Raw genomic sequence first — 17,724 nt, forward strand, 5'->3', positions numbered from 1 at the left:
ACCTCACATCAGGACTATTTTTATTTTGAGGGTGCTGCCTTCCTAAATAGCAAGGTATCCACAACTGTCAACAGGTGCAGTAGGATGTGCCACACTGGTATCGAACCTGCTGTCTACTTGAGTGCTGATTATTCGTTCTATTAAACAGGAACTTGGAAAGGAATGATGGAAAATGAACAGATATCCCTTCCACGATGGACTTTGTTTTCAGTCACCGGGACCGTGTTTCTTAAATTATAAAAATTTCACAGTTGGGATTTTTGTTTTATTTTTGGAGGCAGGGTTAAGCATGTTAGTAAGCGCCACACACAGAGAAAGAATAGACATATCCTTAAACTTTGGATTCATATAAATTTGACACATGTAAGTTAGCTGATTTGATTTATTTGAAAAGTGTTTCAATGTTAAGGTTGACTACAGGAGTAGGAAAAATACTAGTGGGGAAGAAACAGGAGTAGTGGAAGAAAACCATAAACCAAGAAAATATACCCAGTGACAAGATCTGAACCCTGGACCTTATGATATAAACTGCAGCAATGATAAACATTTTATCATTATGCTACAGGATGCACATAAATGGAGACAAGAAAAGGTGGTCATCAAAACAACAAAAAAACAACAGGTAGAATGCAAGAATTTTTTAAAGAACACATTTCAGTCAACTTTTAAAGCATTTCGCTGAAAAAGATGAGCTAGCAAAACTTATCAAGATGTATTCATAAAGCGAAGTTAAAAAATATATACATATACTATTTATACATATTGAACAAAATGTGTGCAAAGACTGTTTAGACATCTTACAAGACTTACAGTTCTTGCAGATTTTTCCATCATATTTAAAAGTCTTTTACTCTTGGTGTTAGATGTGACCGCTGATATTTTTCAAAACTTTATTACTTTTTGAAGAATCACAAATTCGATGGAACTGGATAAATAGGTACCTGATTCCTAAGACTAGGGAAAGAAAGGCAGTGAAGGAGAGACAGGCATTACCCTGACAAAAAAAGAAAAGTGAGCCCTAAGATAAGCATAGTTTTAACATCTCACTCTCTAGGAACCTTTACTCTTTTTCAGCTTGAACAAGAAATTAAAAATTTTCCGGCCTGGGAATAGATGCTCTGATTTTCTTGTACAGGTCACTGGTTTTAAACTATCATTTTGGTGAATACTGTCGGTATAACTTTAAGCAAGCAATGAGGGGAGAGAATCTCTTCCCAACAATTTATACCTGTAGTCTTGGTGATCTCCTCAGCAGCTACCCCTAACTTCTAAGGAAAAACTTGTACGTCTAAAACTTTACAAACTCCATGAAGGTATTGTTTTCTAACACAATAATCGACATAACCTCTTTAAAGACAACATCAACTAGTGAAGTTAGTTTAGTCTATTCCTTATTACAACTCAAGGAGTATAAGCCCGCAACAACACCTTGCCAGCGGACCCGGTTTTGGGCAGCACCCCTCAGTTGGGCCCATATGGCTTCACACATTTTCACTGCATGAGTATGATGCAATAAACCTGATGAGGAGAGCAAGCACAGGAGATAACTAACAGCACTCAATCTCTCAAAAAAACTGTCACTGAACCCTTTCATAAAATATAAAATAACATTTTCTGAACTATGCAGTAAGTTTTGTTCTCAAAATGTGACTAGTGAAATGATGCAAGTCAAATGTTCCAAAAATGAAGCTAATAACAAGATTCTGTATTATTTATTAATGTTCATTTCCCAATCAATTTTTATGATAACAGTGGATGCCTAAAGAAACAATTAAAAAAAATGACTTAAGCAATAGCAAAAGAGACAAAACCATCTGTAAAAAAAGATATTTCACATAATGCAAAACCAATAAAAATCTTTTCATTGCTCTGTCATTTTCTTGAAACGCTTTCGAACAGCAACCATAAAAGATCGCAGATTATTTGTCCTGTTGAGCTTTTCCACAAGACTGTCTAGGTCTGGAACTAGAGGCTCACAGTCTGAAACTGAAGATGACTTTACTTTTAATCAACAATGTATAGAAATACATTAATTAGTAATGCCTAAATAAACCCTGGCATCACTCTTTTGGTCCACATTACTGTACATTAATACAGATAAAATGATAATCATAAGCATGATATTCATAGAGAAACAATATAAATTTTATTTCGATGCCCCTCTGCCTTAAATGAAAGTTGATCAAGTTAAAATGCCATAAGGCCAAATTGGTCAAGTGCTTATTGCTATTTAGTCACATTTTAGTAGCTTTTCTTCTGCATGCACCTAGTTGCACCTTATGTTCTGTCCCTCATGCAGGCCACAAACTCTGCCGTCGGTAGGTCAGCATCCAACCTCAAAAGCATGACATCGATGGATGTGTTAGGGCTCCATATTTCTTTCGTCGTTCTCTTTCTCTTAGTATGGTGAATAGGACTGCAAAAATGCAATCCTCTTGAAGTGGCTGTTGATGTTGAAGGCTAGTTCTCAGGCAGAATATCATAATTTGGTCTTGGATTGTTCATCCAGTTGCTTGAGGTCATCTGTGTGTTGAGATTTTCTGCCAGTTTTGTAATACTGCTGACTTTTCCTTTGTTTACAATTAGTGTGATATTGTATGATAAACTTGATGTTGGCTGCTCTTTTCTGCTGCCAGTTGGTCTGCCCTCTCATTTCCAGAAATCCTTGTGTGTTGGTATCCACTGTAGAATAATCTTGGCTTTTTCAGTTAATTTGTTAAAGTTGTTCATCAAGGACTGCAGTATTTTGTCTGTTTGGTTAGAGGTGAGAGCTTGTAAGGCTGAGAGTGTGTGAAATAGACTGTTTCCTTGAGGTTGGCCTGCTGTAGTAGGGTAAAAGCAATGAGGAGTGCCAGGACTTCTGCCACCAGGTGATGACATGAAGACTGATGGCTGGCCAGAAGTTTTTTGTATTATTTAGCAGTTAATTAAAAAATTCAACACACACATACACTGCCAGGAGGAGAGATATACATACTTATGTATTTTCCATCTTCGACTTGCACATAAAAGTAGAAGGGAGAGTCTGGATCTTTGTGGTCAATGCACGTAAAGACAACCTGTAATCTGTTGCCTGTTGAAAATAGCAGCAGCATGTTCAGTTCTCAGAAGAAATGTATCATCATGATCTTTAATAAGCTAAAAAAACACAAAAAACTCAAAACTAAGCCATATTCAAAATATAAAATATTCTTTAAAGAACTTAGAAAAATTTTAGAGAAACTGAATAAACGCTAAGCACACAGCAAAAGTAAAGCAACATTAAAAGTGACTATATACCCAAGTAAAGTTTAGAGATCATTAAAATAGTAATAAAGAATAAAAAATACAGTCTAGTAACCACAAAGACAATGAAAATAGTCCACTATATGGGCAAAGCAGATTAACTTTTCTTATACAGTTTGCACCTGCAAATGCAAACATTTTCATTGCTTAGTCTTTGTTACTCCTTGAGGAGCATAGGGCCACAACAACACCTTGCCAGCGGACCCTGTTTTGGGCAGCCCCCTTCAGTTGGGCTCATGTGGTTCCGATGTACATTTGCCTCACTTTCTACTGTTCTTTTCCAAGTTTGCTTTGGTCTCCCAACTCTCCTTTTCCCCTGAGGATTCTAGTCAAGTGCCTGCTTGGCAAAAGTATCAGCTGGTTTGCAAAGGGTGTGTCCTAGCCAGCCCCATTGGCACTTTTTGATGTCTTGGCTAGTGGCATTCTGGTTGGTTCTTTTCCACAGGCTGCTGTTAGAGATCTTTTCAGGAAATCTTATTCCCAGAATATGGCGTAGGCATTGGTTGGTAATGAAGGTCAACAACAAGCAAGAAGCCCAACTCCAAGTACATGGGAAATGTATTACAAAGTCTGACCGTTTCACCTACCTTGGCAGCATAGTCAGCAAAGATGAAGGTACAGATGAAGATGTAAGAAACCAAACAAACAGTCAGGCTTGCATTCCACACCCTACGACCTATCTGGAACTTCAAGGCTTTATCTCTACACACCAAGATCCGCATCTTTTTAACACAAATGTAAAGTCAGTCCTTCTATATGGATCAGAGACATGGCATGTGACAAACACCAGCACCAACAAGATTCAGATATTCGTCAACAGATGTCTGCGCCACATGTTCCACTGGGGATGACTAGGAGGAAGAAGAAGAATCAGCTGGTAAAGGTCTGGAGCTTGTTGTTGATGGTGTTTGTCACTTTCCAGGTTTCAGAACCACACAGTAGGACTGCCTTCACATAAGTTTTGAAGATGCGGGTCTTACTGCGGAAGGATAATGCTCAGGAGTTCCAGATGGGGCGTAGGCTGTTAAAAGCATGTCCTGGCTTTGTTGATGCGGCTTTTGAAGTCATTGTATGCTCTACCATCTTCGTTGACAATGCTCCCCAGATGTGAATTGGTCTGATTCCAGGATGCTCTCTCCTTGAAGTTGGATTGGGAGTTCCTGCTTGTTGTTGATTCTCATCACTTCGGTCTTCTTTCTGTTGACCTTTAAGCCATCTTCTCTGTTTTCTCTGCTAGCTTACTCAGTGGCAATGTGGTCAATGCCTGACCTATCCTGGCAAAACCCTGCTTGTTCAGTTGAACATTTTCATAGCTATAGCTCAATTGCTTCGATACACCCAGTGGGTTAAAGGCAGAGTGCTCATCCTTCTGCTGTCCGTGCTGTCCCTGATAAATCAATATCTACTTCTGCTAAGCAATTGGATAGTCAAATCAAGTTTCTCAGTAGTAGGCCTGAGTAGGCATTAAACCAGTGATTCCTTCCAGTCAAGGACACTAGCCACTAAGGTACAGAATCTTCCGTATTATGTAATATACCTTACTTGAAATAAACTTAATCTTTTATTAAAAAGAACTGAATCTAAAGATACACATCTGCTACCATACAAGAAATGAAACTTAGAATATCATTACAAATTCTATAATTTTATTATTAGTTTGAACGCTGCAAATATGTACCATGTGTTTTCTTGAATGTCAACCCAAGTCTGTCCCTGAAAAGCTCTGCTCCATAAGTGAATTCCTTCAACTTTTTTTCAACAACTTGTTCTTGTTCTGAAAGAGCTGAAAATACAAATGCAATTACTAAACACTTACCAAAGAAATAAACCTGGAGAATGAATGTTCCTTGATTTTTTGGTAAAATTAAGATATACTGACTACCCATCATTATTATATGGCAAGCTTGCTATTTGATACAAAGTTATTACTTACATTCTTGTTCATTATTGATACTTTGTGTTGCATACTCAAGTTCTTGGATCATAAGGTTCTTTTCATGTAGCTGACAGTTCATTTTGCCATTCAGTCCTGCAAGCTTTGCCTGAAGTTTTTTCAGCTGTGAAGCCTTATCAAGCAATTCTGGCAAGCACCATACAAAAATCGCTTTTTTATTTATATTTATAAATATAACATAAATAGCAATGATGTAGGAAAGACAAAAAGTAGAGGGTGAATAATAAACATGAATGTTACAAAATATGAAACGACAATATTTAGAAAAAACACTTTTACAGTCCTAAAGTTATTACCACAAATAATCAAAGACTACCTTAGCTTAGTCATGTTATAATTATGTAATATCAGTTTAACTTCAATCATGTTTCTCAAATATCTTCATACCAAGAAAATAAATGAAAGTGACAATGTACTACTATTATTTCACAAGTACTCTAAAAGTAGTGACTACTGACAATACAAAAATTCAAATCACTCATAGATCTTTGATAAAGCCAAAAACATAAGAGGTAAACAATATGTTGTTGATCAGTAAATTACTAGAATAGGAGTTTTTAAAAAAGTTATGTAAATACACCCTTATTCATTGCACTTTACCTCTTTGGTTATTTTCATTCTCTATTTCTGCAATGATGTGTTTTCTGATCACGCCTGTCTGCTTGTCTTCAGTGGTCCATTTGTCTACTTTTTCAAGAGCTTGCGATAACATTGACTTCAGCTGTGGTATTTCTTCGATGATATTCATAATTCAACTGTTAAGGGAAAATTCAAAGTAAATAGTTACACCAGTTCACTTTTTGAAAAGTTAAAACGACCTGAATGAAATATAGCCCACAGCAAACCACTAAGTATACTTGTGGAAACAACGACTCTGAGTCATACAAAAAAATAATGATTTGATTTGATTACCAACTACTTTCAACGACTGCGGGTTTCTTTTAGCGAACGTATGATCGTCTGTTCACGGATAATACAAGTTCGTAGTCTCTCAAGAGCGCCGCCAAAAATAGAAAGCGAGAAGAGAAAGTCTCTGGCCAATCAAATCGTGTCGTTGCAAGAGGAGAGCGCATGAAATGATGACGAAAGCTATGTTGTCTATTTACGCCATATTTTCCCCACATACGACTGACTGCTTCGTGGGACGACGACATCATCGTCTCATCAGCTTGTTTCAACAGCACGAATGGAGGATCAAGAAGTTTTAACAACTTTAAAAATTCTCATTATAGGAGAGAGTGGAGTGGGAAAGTCAAGGTAAATTTTATTTACATGTATGAATTTGCTTGAAAAGTCGCTTAGTCTCAAGACATCGAAAAATAAAGTCTGACGAAGCTGATGGTCTCAGGTCAAAGCTGACGTTGTAGGCACCAATAAAGACGAAAATCGCACCTTGTACTTCGTTTTCTGCTTAGTATTGTGCTTGAGAACCTAAATCACATACCTGTCTGATAAACTGTCTTTCTATTGTTCAACATCCGGAGTTCCTCAACATCACATCAGCTTATGTATGTATATCTCTCCCCATCTTGATAAATATTGTTGTAGTAATGACAAATAACTAGTTACCCACAAATACTCAGAACAGTTTAGAACTACATCAACTGGGACATCTTTCTGAGTGTACATTGCTTTTGTGCTGTACAGCGCAGTCGTTATAGGTAATTAATAAGCCAGTAAAGTTTACTTAAAGTCTTGGATTTACTGCCTAGTCAACCTCTAGTTTATAGGACTTTAATCTTTTACCATTACCAGGAGACTGGCATAATCAGTTTCTGATATTTTCAGCTTGCTACTTCGATTCACAGATGATACATTTGATCCAGAGCAAGCAGCAACAATTGGTAAGTTATTGGCATTTTGTCTATGGAACTTTAAAATTAACTTTTTAGTTATATTAGGATTCCATTTACTTTATTATTATATATTTCAGATTTAATATTAGGGCAGAATTGATCCTTTACTTTTGCAGGGAGAATTTTTTTTAAATGTAGGAAAATTTTATTTAATTTGGCTGCTGTCTTGGAAAATCTAATAGCAGAACACATTGTTCAAAGATAGACAAGATTATAATGTAGTTAATAATATTGGTGGTTAGGGTTTTTATTTTGCTTTAATTAATGTGCATTGTTCTCCCCTTGTTATCTTATTGTACAACGGAGAAATAAAATAATACCATGACTTCTTGCATACATACTGTATACCATAAGCACATAGTCTAATGATGAGCTGCAAAATACAGAATTAATAATTATACATAACTGGCATGAATATTTTTACATTGTATTTTTGTCTTGACAAGGCAGTGGTATGATACAAATAAGGCCATGTTAACATCTGTAACAAATTGTTTAAAGGCATCCTCTCAACTCATATTTAGTCTTCAGAGCATGTTTAAGTTTAAAATAGCAATGAAGCTAATATAAAACATCTGTCCATAGCATGAAAGGCCAAATAGAGTGCACGTCCCTCCATTGTTAATGAGCATATTTCATAACAAGATCATAATTCTCCAAATCTGAGCAAGTAACTGTTCTTTTCAAGATACAAGCTTTCAAATCTCTCGTTCATTTTGGAAATAGGCCAGGACATTCATTTTATATAATGCCACAGAAGTAGGCTTGCTGTTATGGCAGTGCTTCAGTAACATCAGCTTGAAGCTGTCACAATGGCTACACCCTTCAGCAATTTCAGATTTTAGATATCAGGTCAATATATATCACACCACAGTTTTGTACCAACCTAATGAAAGTACCATGTTCTGTCAGCAACCGAGAGATTAATTTCACATAAGACTTGGATTAGCTTTTAGCTTGGATTGCTCAAGATAGCAATAAGAATTAAAAAAAATAAAAGAATGCATTCCTCTAGGACTAAGAAGGGTATGAAATTGGTTGCATACATAAAATTTTTGTGTTAGCATGTGTGTTTGCAAAGTCAGCCATTCAGTTGCATACTTGTTTGTTTATATTTGAGGTAATGTAGTTGGCTAATTGGATTGGTGATTTATTCTTCACATTTATTTCTTTGATAGGAGTGGATTTCAAAGTGAAAACTCTGACTGTGGATGGAAACAAGGCCAAACTTGCTATATGGGTATGAATAATTGTAGTGTTGAGTGATGTGAGACATTTATAGTTGAAACTTAGAATGGATTGCTACAAATTGTTTGACATGCAGAAAAAGGCTTTAAAATGTTCTCCCAAAGAATCTCTTTGATATAGAGGGTTTTTACTTGAGGTGAATTCCCTATTAGAGATCCATATATTGAGATGGTGCCATTTTGGTAAACATTGTTGAGTAATAATAAGAAGATAAAAGCTATAGGTGTTCTGACTTCTATTATGAGTTCAGGGAGGCCAATAATATAAAGAACACCAGAAAAACAATCTAGGGGTTGTTCTAGTTGTTTAAATGATGGTATAAAAAAAGTATATATATAGAGAGAGAGAGAGAGTGAGAAAATCGGCTAATATTTGGCATTGACCCATACAAAGTTGACTCAGCATCAAATAAAATGTTTGTCTTTATATCTGGTGATAATTGAAATAGGAAAACATTGGGTTGAATAGTGGCAGTAGAAAATAATGAATTCCAAGTCAATAGTGGGATGACCACAAGAGAAAATGTAGATTTAGTCACTGCTTTATCCTCATTGTGTAACTTATAAACTATCGTTGTTAAATGTGTAATATGTTGTATGTCAATTCATTTAGTTTTGTGAACACAGCGCATTGAGCTGACCTTCACACAGGGAAGTGTAATTTAAAAATTCAATCAATATATATATATATTATTTGTATATTTAATGGGAAACAAAATAATACAAATAAAAATTTTTAATCTTCAACAAAAATAGTTCACTTACTGCTGGTGAATTGACAATGTCCCACAGTGATGATTGGTAACTGAATTGAAAGTAATCACCTTTCTCTCCTTCATCTTTCAGTTAATTTCTTATATTCCTCATCTTGATCTCTTATTACTTTAGGTAGCATTTCTAAAGGAGCAGCCTTATAGGACAAGTAAGAACGACATGTTTATAATGTACACCAAAATGGCAGTTTCCTGACAACCTCTAGCTTGATGATGTCATGACCCTTTCAAAATATGTCATTGTAAAAACCCTCTATATTTTAAACTTGTGAAAATTTATAGAAGTGTTTATTTAATGGTAATGATGCCTACAATAAGAAGGACAGCGATGAGAATGCTTGCTATAAAACTGAATGTCATATCTTCAGGACACTGCTGGTCAAGAAAGGTTCAGAACACTTACACCTAGCTACTACAGAGGGGCTCAGGGTGTAATTTTGGGTAAGTTTGTTATGAATTGCAAGATGTAGGACTTGTGAAATAACAAAAAATAGATAAAGTAGAATGTGGCAATCTTTGTAGCTAAACTGCAAACAGTGACTTCTTTTGTTTCAACCTATCTTCAATTTTCTCTCTACAAATGTGCTGTGTGCTGACAGTGTTTTGCGTGGTAGGACATCACCTGAAAGATGTTGGGTACCCTAGCTTTGAGGAAGCAAGCTCTTGCTGGACATTATTTCCTGATCTTGCAATAAACATAAAGGAGCACATGTACCAGCATTGGTGACTGTTGATATGTTTTTATATGTATATATTTCAGTTTTGTTAAATGCTGGTAGTGATATTTGTTTTCCCTTTCATTTTGCAGTGTATGATGTTTGTAGTAAACAGTCTTTTGCCAAACTTGATGCCTGGTTGAATGAGCTGGAGACATTTGCAACAAAACATGACATGGTCAAGATGCTGGTTGGGAACAAGATTGACAAGGTGTGTTGGTTCAACTTTTCCTGCTATAAGCAGTTTAACATTTTACTTGAAACTGATCTCTTTGTTTTTTGATCCATCAGTGACCTTGATACCCATCCTCCCTACAATAGGGTAAATAGACAGGGAAATAGGATGGAGCCACACATACTAAACAATTAGATACACATTATACAGTGTACTTCTCCAAGTTGAAAGCTTTTAAATGGATACCTGTCTCTCTAAAAGGCTGGAGTGGAGTGAGGTAGAGAAGATTGGCACTGCCCTCACAAAAGCAGGCCCTGCGAAAAGTGTGGTCTCCAACACCTCATGACTCAAACGACTGGAAGGCTCTGTCACTGATTAGACCTCCCTTTTAAATATTCTTTTTCAAAATTAGGTAGATAAGGGATGTGGTAGAGATAACGAAATCATGGCTCTTGTTCAGTGTTGTGTTGTGTCCTCACCACTCATGCTTATAGTCCTCTTTGAGAAGGAAAATCTAAATCCTTCTGTATAATTTTTTCTTTTTTGGTAGGGAGTTTAAGGGTTGGTATTTATAATCCAGCATTTGATTTATAAATTGGTGCATCTCTTGTCTCTTGTGAATATGACATAGTTATAGATGTAGTGGAAATGTTAAGCATTCATTGAATTGAACATGTTGAGATAATCGACACCACTTTGTTTATATAGGAAAAGCGTGAAGTGTCAAAGGATGAGGGTTTGAAGTTTGCTCGTAAACACCACATGCTGTTCATTGAAGCTAGTGCCAAAACCAAAGAGGGTGTACAGTGTGCTTTTGAAGAGCTTGTTGAAAAGGTAAAATATAAGATTTTTATAATTGTTTTATAAGGTCAAATTCATCTGAAAGCTTGAAAATCAACAGTGTGTTGATGTAAGCCAGTTCTGTGAACATTTTCACAGAGAGCGGTAAAGTGATTTTGTGATAAACATTTAATATGGTTAAAGGTCAAACTTTCACCATCTGGCAGGAAGGAATTGACTCAGCAGAGGAAGATGATGGTACTTCACAGGCCAGATGAAAACAATGTGAATACGAAGATAACTGGCACTGCATGTGTTCCTCACCTCTCTCTCTTTTGGGTCAAACCATTTCTTCCTGTCATAAAAAGTTCGGTCTTTAAAAGTCAAGGACAAGAACCGTTGAATCGTGTTGTATGCTCCTGCTCAAACATTACCAAGATGGCCAAGAGTGAACTTCAGACTCTGTGTAACAGGCAGACATTTTCAAAACCATCTGCAATTATAGGCATTTCCTATTGAAGAGTTCCCTTCAGTTCCTGTCAGGCTGCTCATTCTCTGTACTGCATGCAGAACCCACTGACTGAGGCTGTCCTTTGTTTTGGCTGTGTGACTTCTGAATGCTATCTCAGTGAATGAATTGTGATAATATGCCGGTCTGAATTATATTGTATGGAGGTCTGGTCTGGTGTGCTGGACATAAGTGTGTGATATTATTGTTGAATGTGGGTGTTGCGCTGTGTGATTCTAACCCTTACTTCCTTGTAGAGCTGCTACTTTCCCTCTGGGATAAATAAAGTTGGATCTTCCTTACAGCCAGTAAAATCAGATATATGTAGTAGTAGTAGTAGGGGTTCACTCTCACTTTCCACTTACGCTGCAGTGAAATGTGCTTTCACTCCCGAATTTTTCTCCGATGTACCCCCTTTTTTTACCGCTCTTTTTATCGTCATACCTCTTTTTTTTTACTTCATTCATACACGCATTCTGAAAACTTTCGTCACTTACGCTCTTTCGTCATTCATGCTTTCTCATCCTTGCATGCGCGCTCAGTCCTCCCACTATATGTATATGTATTTAACTTTGGAAGGCCAAATTACTGATTATCTGGTCTGGGAGGAGAAAGGAAGATGTACAATTCAGTATGATCCAGTCTGTCAGTTTCCTTGAGATTTTTTAATTGCATTCTGTGGATATGAACAGATGAGGGATATGTCAAAGTTAATAATTGCTATAAAAAGAATGTGCCTTATCATCTGCATGCTTAATCATTTACGTCATAACTTGATGGTACACAGTACACGTACTAGCCATATCAAGTGTCAATCACATGCAGATCTGTGTAATTTCTTTGTTTTTGTTTTTACATATTTGCTAATACCTACATAAGAATCTTTGTTGTTCCTTTTACTTTTCTTCTATATTTTGCATATAAATGTCTGGGGTAAAAATTGCTAGAAAAGCTGTTTAATTTTTTTCTCTCCAGATTCTTCAAACACCTGGGTTATGGGAAACGTCTGGTAGAGGGATCCGAGTGGATGGTCAGGAAAATGTTAAATCTTCCAACTGCTACTGCATAATTTAATAAAAGATCATCGGTGACATTGCTGCCTACAAGAAACCACATGTATTGTGATCACCAAATGATGGTTTCTGTACATGTCTTTCATGCTTCCTCATTATTTTCTTATTCTTTAAGGATGACATGTTTCGTAATCTTAAATTGGCAGTTTACTTTTAAAGGAACTCAACCATCCTTTTTAGACACTTCTAGTGTTGTGAGTACAGTAAGAACATGTGTGCCCAGTTTAGTATAGCAATCTTTCAAAGTTTGCAGTGCAATTCATGCTGTGAAATGTAGATTTTGTGGATGGAGGATGAATGTTAATTTTTAAATGTTCTGCTATCAAGTATGCATCTGTGCAATTTAGCCTTGTATGGATAAAACTGTGTATAAGTGTGTGTGTGAGTATGAAGAGTCATTAAAATCATTAACAGGATCTTTTCAGTTTTAAAATAACTCTGACCAGGAATGTAGGGTATGTATTGTGATAAGAATTTAAAATTAGCTCATAAGATCAATCACTATTAGTACTTCTTTTTAGCATGCTTGTTCATTCAAATGTAATGTACATATTTAGAAAAAGTAGTTCTTTTATAGATGTTTGAAGCATGCTGCTTATCTCTTCAGTATAAAGAGCTGTAGGCTTTATGTATGTTTGCAGGTAATATCTATATTGTGTATTTAAATCCCTAATCTAATCCCAGATTCATGGGCTGCATCATGCCAGTCTCAAATAGTGAAAAAAGAGGCCTCATCAGCATGTACATACTATTATGGGCTTTTGGTAATTTGTCAAAGGATTTATATATTTTTCTCATATTGGTCAGATAGAATAGTTTGCCTTATTTGCAACCAATTCATAGGTGATTTTCCAAAGTAACTTTTGATGCTCTTTGTCTGCGATGCTAGTTTAGATGTGTACAAGAAAGTTGTGAAGTGTACTTGTACCTTGAAATAGTTGCAAGGTGCTAAATAGACAATGGTGCTTATCATTGTTATAAAAAAAAACTGTAAAGATTGTGTCTCTCTTCACTTGCAGAATGATTGAGAAGTGATTTTGTGTTGGCATAAAGCTACTTTTTACTTTTGCTTTATTCAACAGCTACACTAGCTTTCCTTCTGGAAAAAAAGCTACACGAGATGTTTAAAGCTTCAAGCTATGTGAATAAAAACAAATTGGTGATACAAGCTTCCTGTTACTACATACATTTTTTAATACCATTTTGTCATGCCTTCTTGCCCTATCACTGTATAATAATTGTCTATCACAAGTACACAAATATTCATGTTTTCCAACACATGGAAGATATAGTGCAAGTGTTTAGCACATTGATTTTGTGAGCTAACAATTTTGTGTCAGGAATGTATACATGCTATAAGCCTGTTCACTTGAGGTTGTTTCCATGAATACAATGCTTATTACAGATTTCCTGTGCAATTTAAAAAAAAAAGAGTAAGCTGTGAGCTTAGGCATGTAAGGCATTAAATCACAATGAACAGCTGTTGATTCTCAGAAAAGTGCTGTAAAGACAGGAGCCAGACAACCAGATTGTGAGCATGGGCTAATATGCATTTTAGGGTCTGCAAGCAAATCTAGATGAGGCCAAGAAATTCCTAAACTTATACCATTGTGACTGTAGTCATGATCTGGGCACAGTTCAATAAAATCCATGATTGTTCTTGTAATAAATGTGGACTGATAAAGATTTTCCTTTAGTAAATATTCAGCTAGAGATCAGATAGCATCCACTTAGTTATGTGAAAATGGATTTTATATTTTCAGAACTGTTGTATCTGTTTTAGATTGCAAAAATTAGGAATATTATGATCATTATGCACAAAACCATGGCTTTTCAGGAAATGATAATACATGCCATATGTATTAGCTTGAATAAATTTGGTAGCATGTAAACTATAACCATAGCTCCTTGAAATATTGTGACATAACGAAAGTAGTTTCCTTTCTTAAAATCACTTTCATTGATATATTTCACAGCTTATGAATATGGATAACATTTATTTTATGAACTTGATAGAAGTGTATAACAACTTTGGTGATAAGATTTGTCTAAGTTTTCAATACATATAATTTTTTTCTTCCACAGAACAGCAACAAATGTTTTAGTAAATGTTACCTTAGGATCCAGATGAATGAAGTGGCTCATAGTTATTTCTTATGAGAGTATGTGTACTGTGCAGCATAACTACTGTTATTTTTTAATGTGTGAGATAAAATGTTCAGGTTTATATGCCAGTTAATGCTGCATAGAAAACATCTCAGTGTAGATGCAAATGATCTATAGAACGGTCATTGAAAGTTAAAGATGATGCTCCTCGAAGACTAATAAGGACTAAGCTAAACTTGTGTACCATGTGGTGTTGGCACTATCTTTTAAGCACCACAGATAAGGCTGACAAGGAATACCATCTTCTGTTCTTTTCTGCACTAGTGCAATAACAATAGGTTATCTTCATACTTATCATTGGTCTTGTTTAGCAAGCAACTTATAAAACATTAGATTCCCCCAAAATTATATAGATATTTCCTTCAACATAGTGATCACAATAATGAACCATAATCCTATATAGCAAATCTTAAAGAGCTTTGTCATCTAAAGCCTGAAAATTATTTTCAAGGTTACTTTAAGCAACAAAATTGAGAAAGGCTGCTCTAGAATGTTTTGGATAGAAAGCTGCCTTACAAAGAATGAAAGAATTTTGCAGTCACGGCATATGCTAATTTCAAAATAATAAAAAAAATCCTTGTGCTTTTTGCCACACTAACCCAATTCAATCATCTTTCTTTTTATATATATCAGGCAGGCCTTGTCAAACATGGTGATCAAAATAAGATCTGCTATAAATACTTTTTTCAGTTTATTTCTCGTATTGCGTATTTCTGCAAATTTCCGATTAACTGCTAGAATGCCAAGATCTAGGTCTTTTTTGAGATCATCACTAGCTGTTTTCTTTTTCATCCTGAAGATTCAAGATGACCTCTTTAAGAGTTCTGCAGCTACAGATCTTAAAGAAAAAAAATTAGTTGTCATTTCTTAACTAGAGACCATGAGATGCAAGAAAAAAAATGTTAACAAGGCATCTAATGTGTTTTACGTTATTAGAGTGTATTGTGTTGCTTTTTCACACTCCACGCTCATGTTGCTGTACATCCCTTCAGATAAAAAAAATTATTTTTCAGATAGAGTTTAGAAAGATTATTTTACTACAAAAAATATGAATGTTATAGATTTAATACTTGCATAAACACTAATGATGCACCTGTTTTAGCTTTAAAAAATTCCAAAATGTTCTGAAGAAACTTTGCATGTCTGTGTCTATAAAATGAAAAGTAGTAACTGGCCTGAATAATCAGATTTTCATAATTTATTATCTCTGTACAGTCTACATAGATTATCAGTGTGTTGTGAACAAATGAAAGTGATGACTGTGGTCAGATTAACATACAGTATAAATTCATGTATGTGTTTACAATAAGAATTTAGAAAAAATCCTTACACAGTTTGGTCATCTACCATGTACTTTTAGACTGATCTTGCTAGCACACACAGTGTTTTTGGAAAAGCAAATTAGATCTGAGCTGCTTCTTAATAGACAGCTGTTCAAACCTCCAGTTTGTATATATTGTAAATAAATGAAACGCTCTCTTTGACATAGTTTATCTTCTCTTTTCCAGTATCCAAAAGAAATTTTATTTGAATGCATTTTCAAGCTTCAGTTTAGAGGACAAATGATGCTATTATTCATTAGAATACATAATACACGTGTAGGCAAATGACTTTAGAATGTACCCTTTGTAAACCACACATTTTAACATGCATTTTATCAATTAACACTATATAGGCTGCTGATCAAATGGTCACAAGGATTTCACACAAATGCCTTACACAAAAAAATGACACTAAATGATGCTGAAACAACTGCTTGGGTAAAATATATTAGAAGCAATACACCATCATTTTACAACTTTTCCACAAATAGAATATAAAGGCATAAATTTTTCATAACAGTGCTGTACTCTTTTTAAATTCAGTTACTCTGTGTTTTTGGCTAATTGTAAATCTTTATCTTTATTTCCAATGACCTGTATCTCTGAACCAGGTGTTCGAAGCTTAAATACAACTGGAATCTTCTCTAAAGCAGGATTAGTTGTCTGCAAACATCGAACCCAACTAACAAGAGACTCTTTAGTTGCATTGCCAGTAATGACCATTGCAAGGACAGTTCCATCATCTTGCTCATGCACACTCCGCTGAGGAACAATACTTTTAGCCTCTTCTTTCTCCCAAAATAAGTTCCAGTTGAACAAGTTGTCATCAGAAGCAGCAGCAGCTTCTGCTTCAGCATATCTTTTTAGCATTTTCTTGTCTGGGTCTGCACGAAGAATAAAGTATGTCATTGAAGCATAACGCAACCAGCAGGTGAAACCTCCTTCCACAAAAAGTGGCGTATCAGAATTATGCTTTTCAATGAGGGATTTCTGAGTGTGGCTCTGAGAACTGGCAATGAAGGTTTCCTTTGTGTTTTCACCATCAACTCCTTCTCCCTGCCACACAGTAATTTCACTGTCTCTGTCAACACTCATGCGCTTTAGTGCCAAAAGGGCTAACTGAAGCGCATCCACCGGAAGCTCTTTGGGAATTGGGTATGGGTTGGCATGTTTAAACTTGGGCATCCAGTACATCATACGACGATACTTTCTGAATGCATGAGCCTCTGTTCCAAAGATTTTCTCTAGACGAGCACCAAAGTTATGGTCTGGGATCACACCGTAGTCTTCCATCTGATCCATCAGGTCTATAGCGCATTGCTGTTGTTTGGGAAAATGCTGCCATTCTACCTGCCACGTACTGCGTGGAATCATCTTCTCCTTGGGAAATACTTCTAGAAGTTCTTTATAAACTGATAAGTCTCTGTGTACACCAAAACGCTCCATGTTTTCCAATGCCGAATAGATGAACTCAACATGCCCTCGGCGGTATTTAAGCTCTTTAGTTATATATAACTGCACAGCTGAGCAGAATGTCAGTTTGTCCTTCTCCCTTTTCTGTGCCAGTTCTTCAAATAAGCTGCTAGATTTGATGAAAAGCTGTTTTTGAACTTCGATACTTTTTTCGTCCCTTCCCAACATTGCACACGAACAATGTACATACCGGTTAAATGTTGACTTCGCAAGAAGACTTCTGCGTATAAATAGCGTGTCGAGGACTTTAAATAAAGTCAGGCTGGCTCTCAACGACATTGTCTTTATAAATTTTTCTTTGTTGCAAATAAACGACCTTCCTCTGTGTTTACTGTATTCCAGAGCAGGGAATTCCACCCAATGTCGCACACAGAATTGAACGTAAGGGAAATAACC

General features: G+C 35.8%; 3 protein-coding genes across 5 annotated transcripts; 1 reads left to right on the forward strand and 2 right to left on the reverse strand.

Moving 5' to 3' along the window:
- Nucleotides 1-625: 625 nt before the first annotated feature.
- Nucleotides 626-6,302, reverse strand: LOC112565364 (kinetochore protein Spc25-like). Of its 3 annotated transcripts, none has more exons than XM_025240778.1 (6): nt 6,152-6,302; nt 5,840-5,994; nt 5,219-5,365; nt 4,964-5,068; nt 2,978-3,073; nt 626-1,986 (listed from the first exon to the last, which is right to left on the reverse strand). In XM_025240778.1, the coding sequence occupies exons 2-6, from the start codon at nt 5,985-5,987 to the stop codon at nt 1,862-1,864; spliced, it is 621 nt and encodes a 206-aa protein (XP_025096563.1). In that variant the 5' UTR covers nt 5,988-5,994; nt 6,152-6,302; the 3' UTR covers nt 626-1,861. The 3 variants fall into 3 exon arrangements, with proteins under 3 accessions (XP_025096563.1, XP_025096565.1, XP_025096564.1); XM_025240780.1 differs by having other exon boundaries at nt 6,156-6,269; XM_025240779.1 differs by having other exon boundaries at nt 5,840-6,229.
- Nucleotides 6,303-6,335: 33 nt separating this feature from the next.
- On the forward strand, nt 6,336-14,594 carry LOC112565365 (ras-related protein Rab-18A-like). Its single transcript, XM_025240781.1, has 7 exons — nt 6,336-6,496; nt 7,028-7,083; nt 8,274-8,335; nt 9,484-9,556; nt 9,924-10,042; nt 10,715-10,840; nt 12,270-14,594. Exons 1-7 carry the CDS (start codon nt 6,426-6,428, stop codon nt 12,366-12,368), a joined length of 606 nt encoding a protein of 201 aa, XP_025096566.1. The 5' UTR covers nt 6,336-6,425; the 3' UTR covers nt 12,369-14,594.
- LOC112565361 (evolutionarily conserved signaling intermediate in Toll pathway, mitochondrial-like) lies at nt 14,350-17,720 on the reverse strand. Its single transcript, XM_025240773.1, has one exon. The coding sequence runs from the start codon at nt 17,605-17,607 to the stop codon at nt 16,399-16,401; it is 1,209 nt and encodes a 402-aa protein (XP_025096558.1). The 5' UTR covers nt 17,608-17,720; the 3' UTR covers nt 14,350-16,398.
- Nucleotides 17,721-17,724: the final 4 nt, after the last annotated feature.

This window comes from Pomacea canaliculata, linkage group LG5, assembly GCF_003073045.1.
Source record: "Pomacea canaliculata isolate SZHN2017 linkage group LG5, ASM307304v1, whole genome shotgun sequence".
NCBI lineage: Eukaryota > Metazoa > Mollusca > Gastropoda > Architaenioglossa > Ampullariidae > Pomacea > Pomacea canaliculata.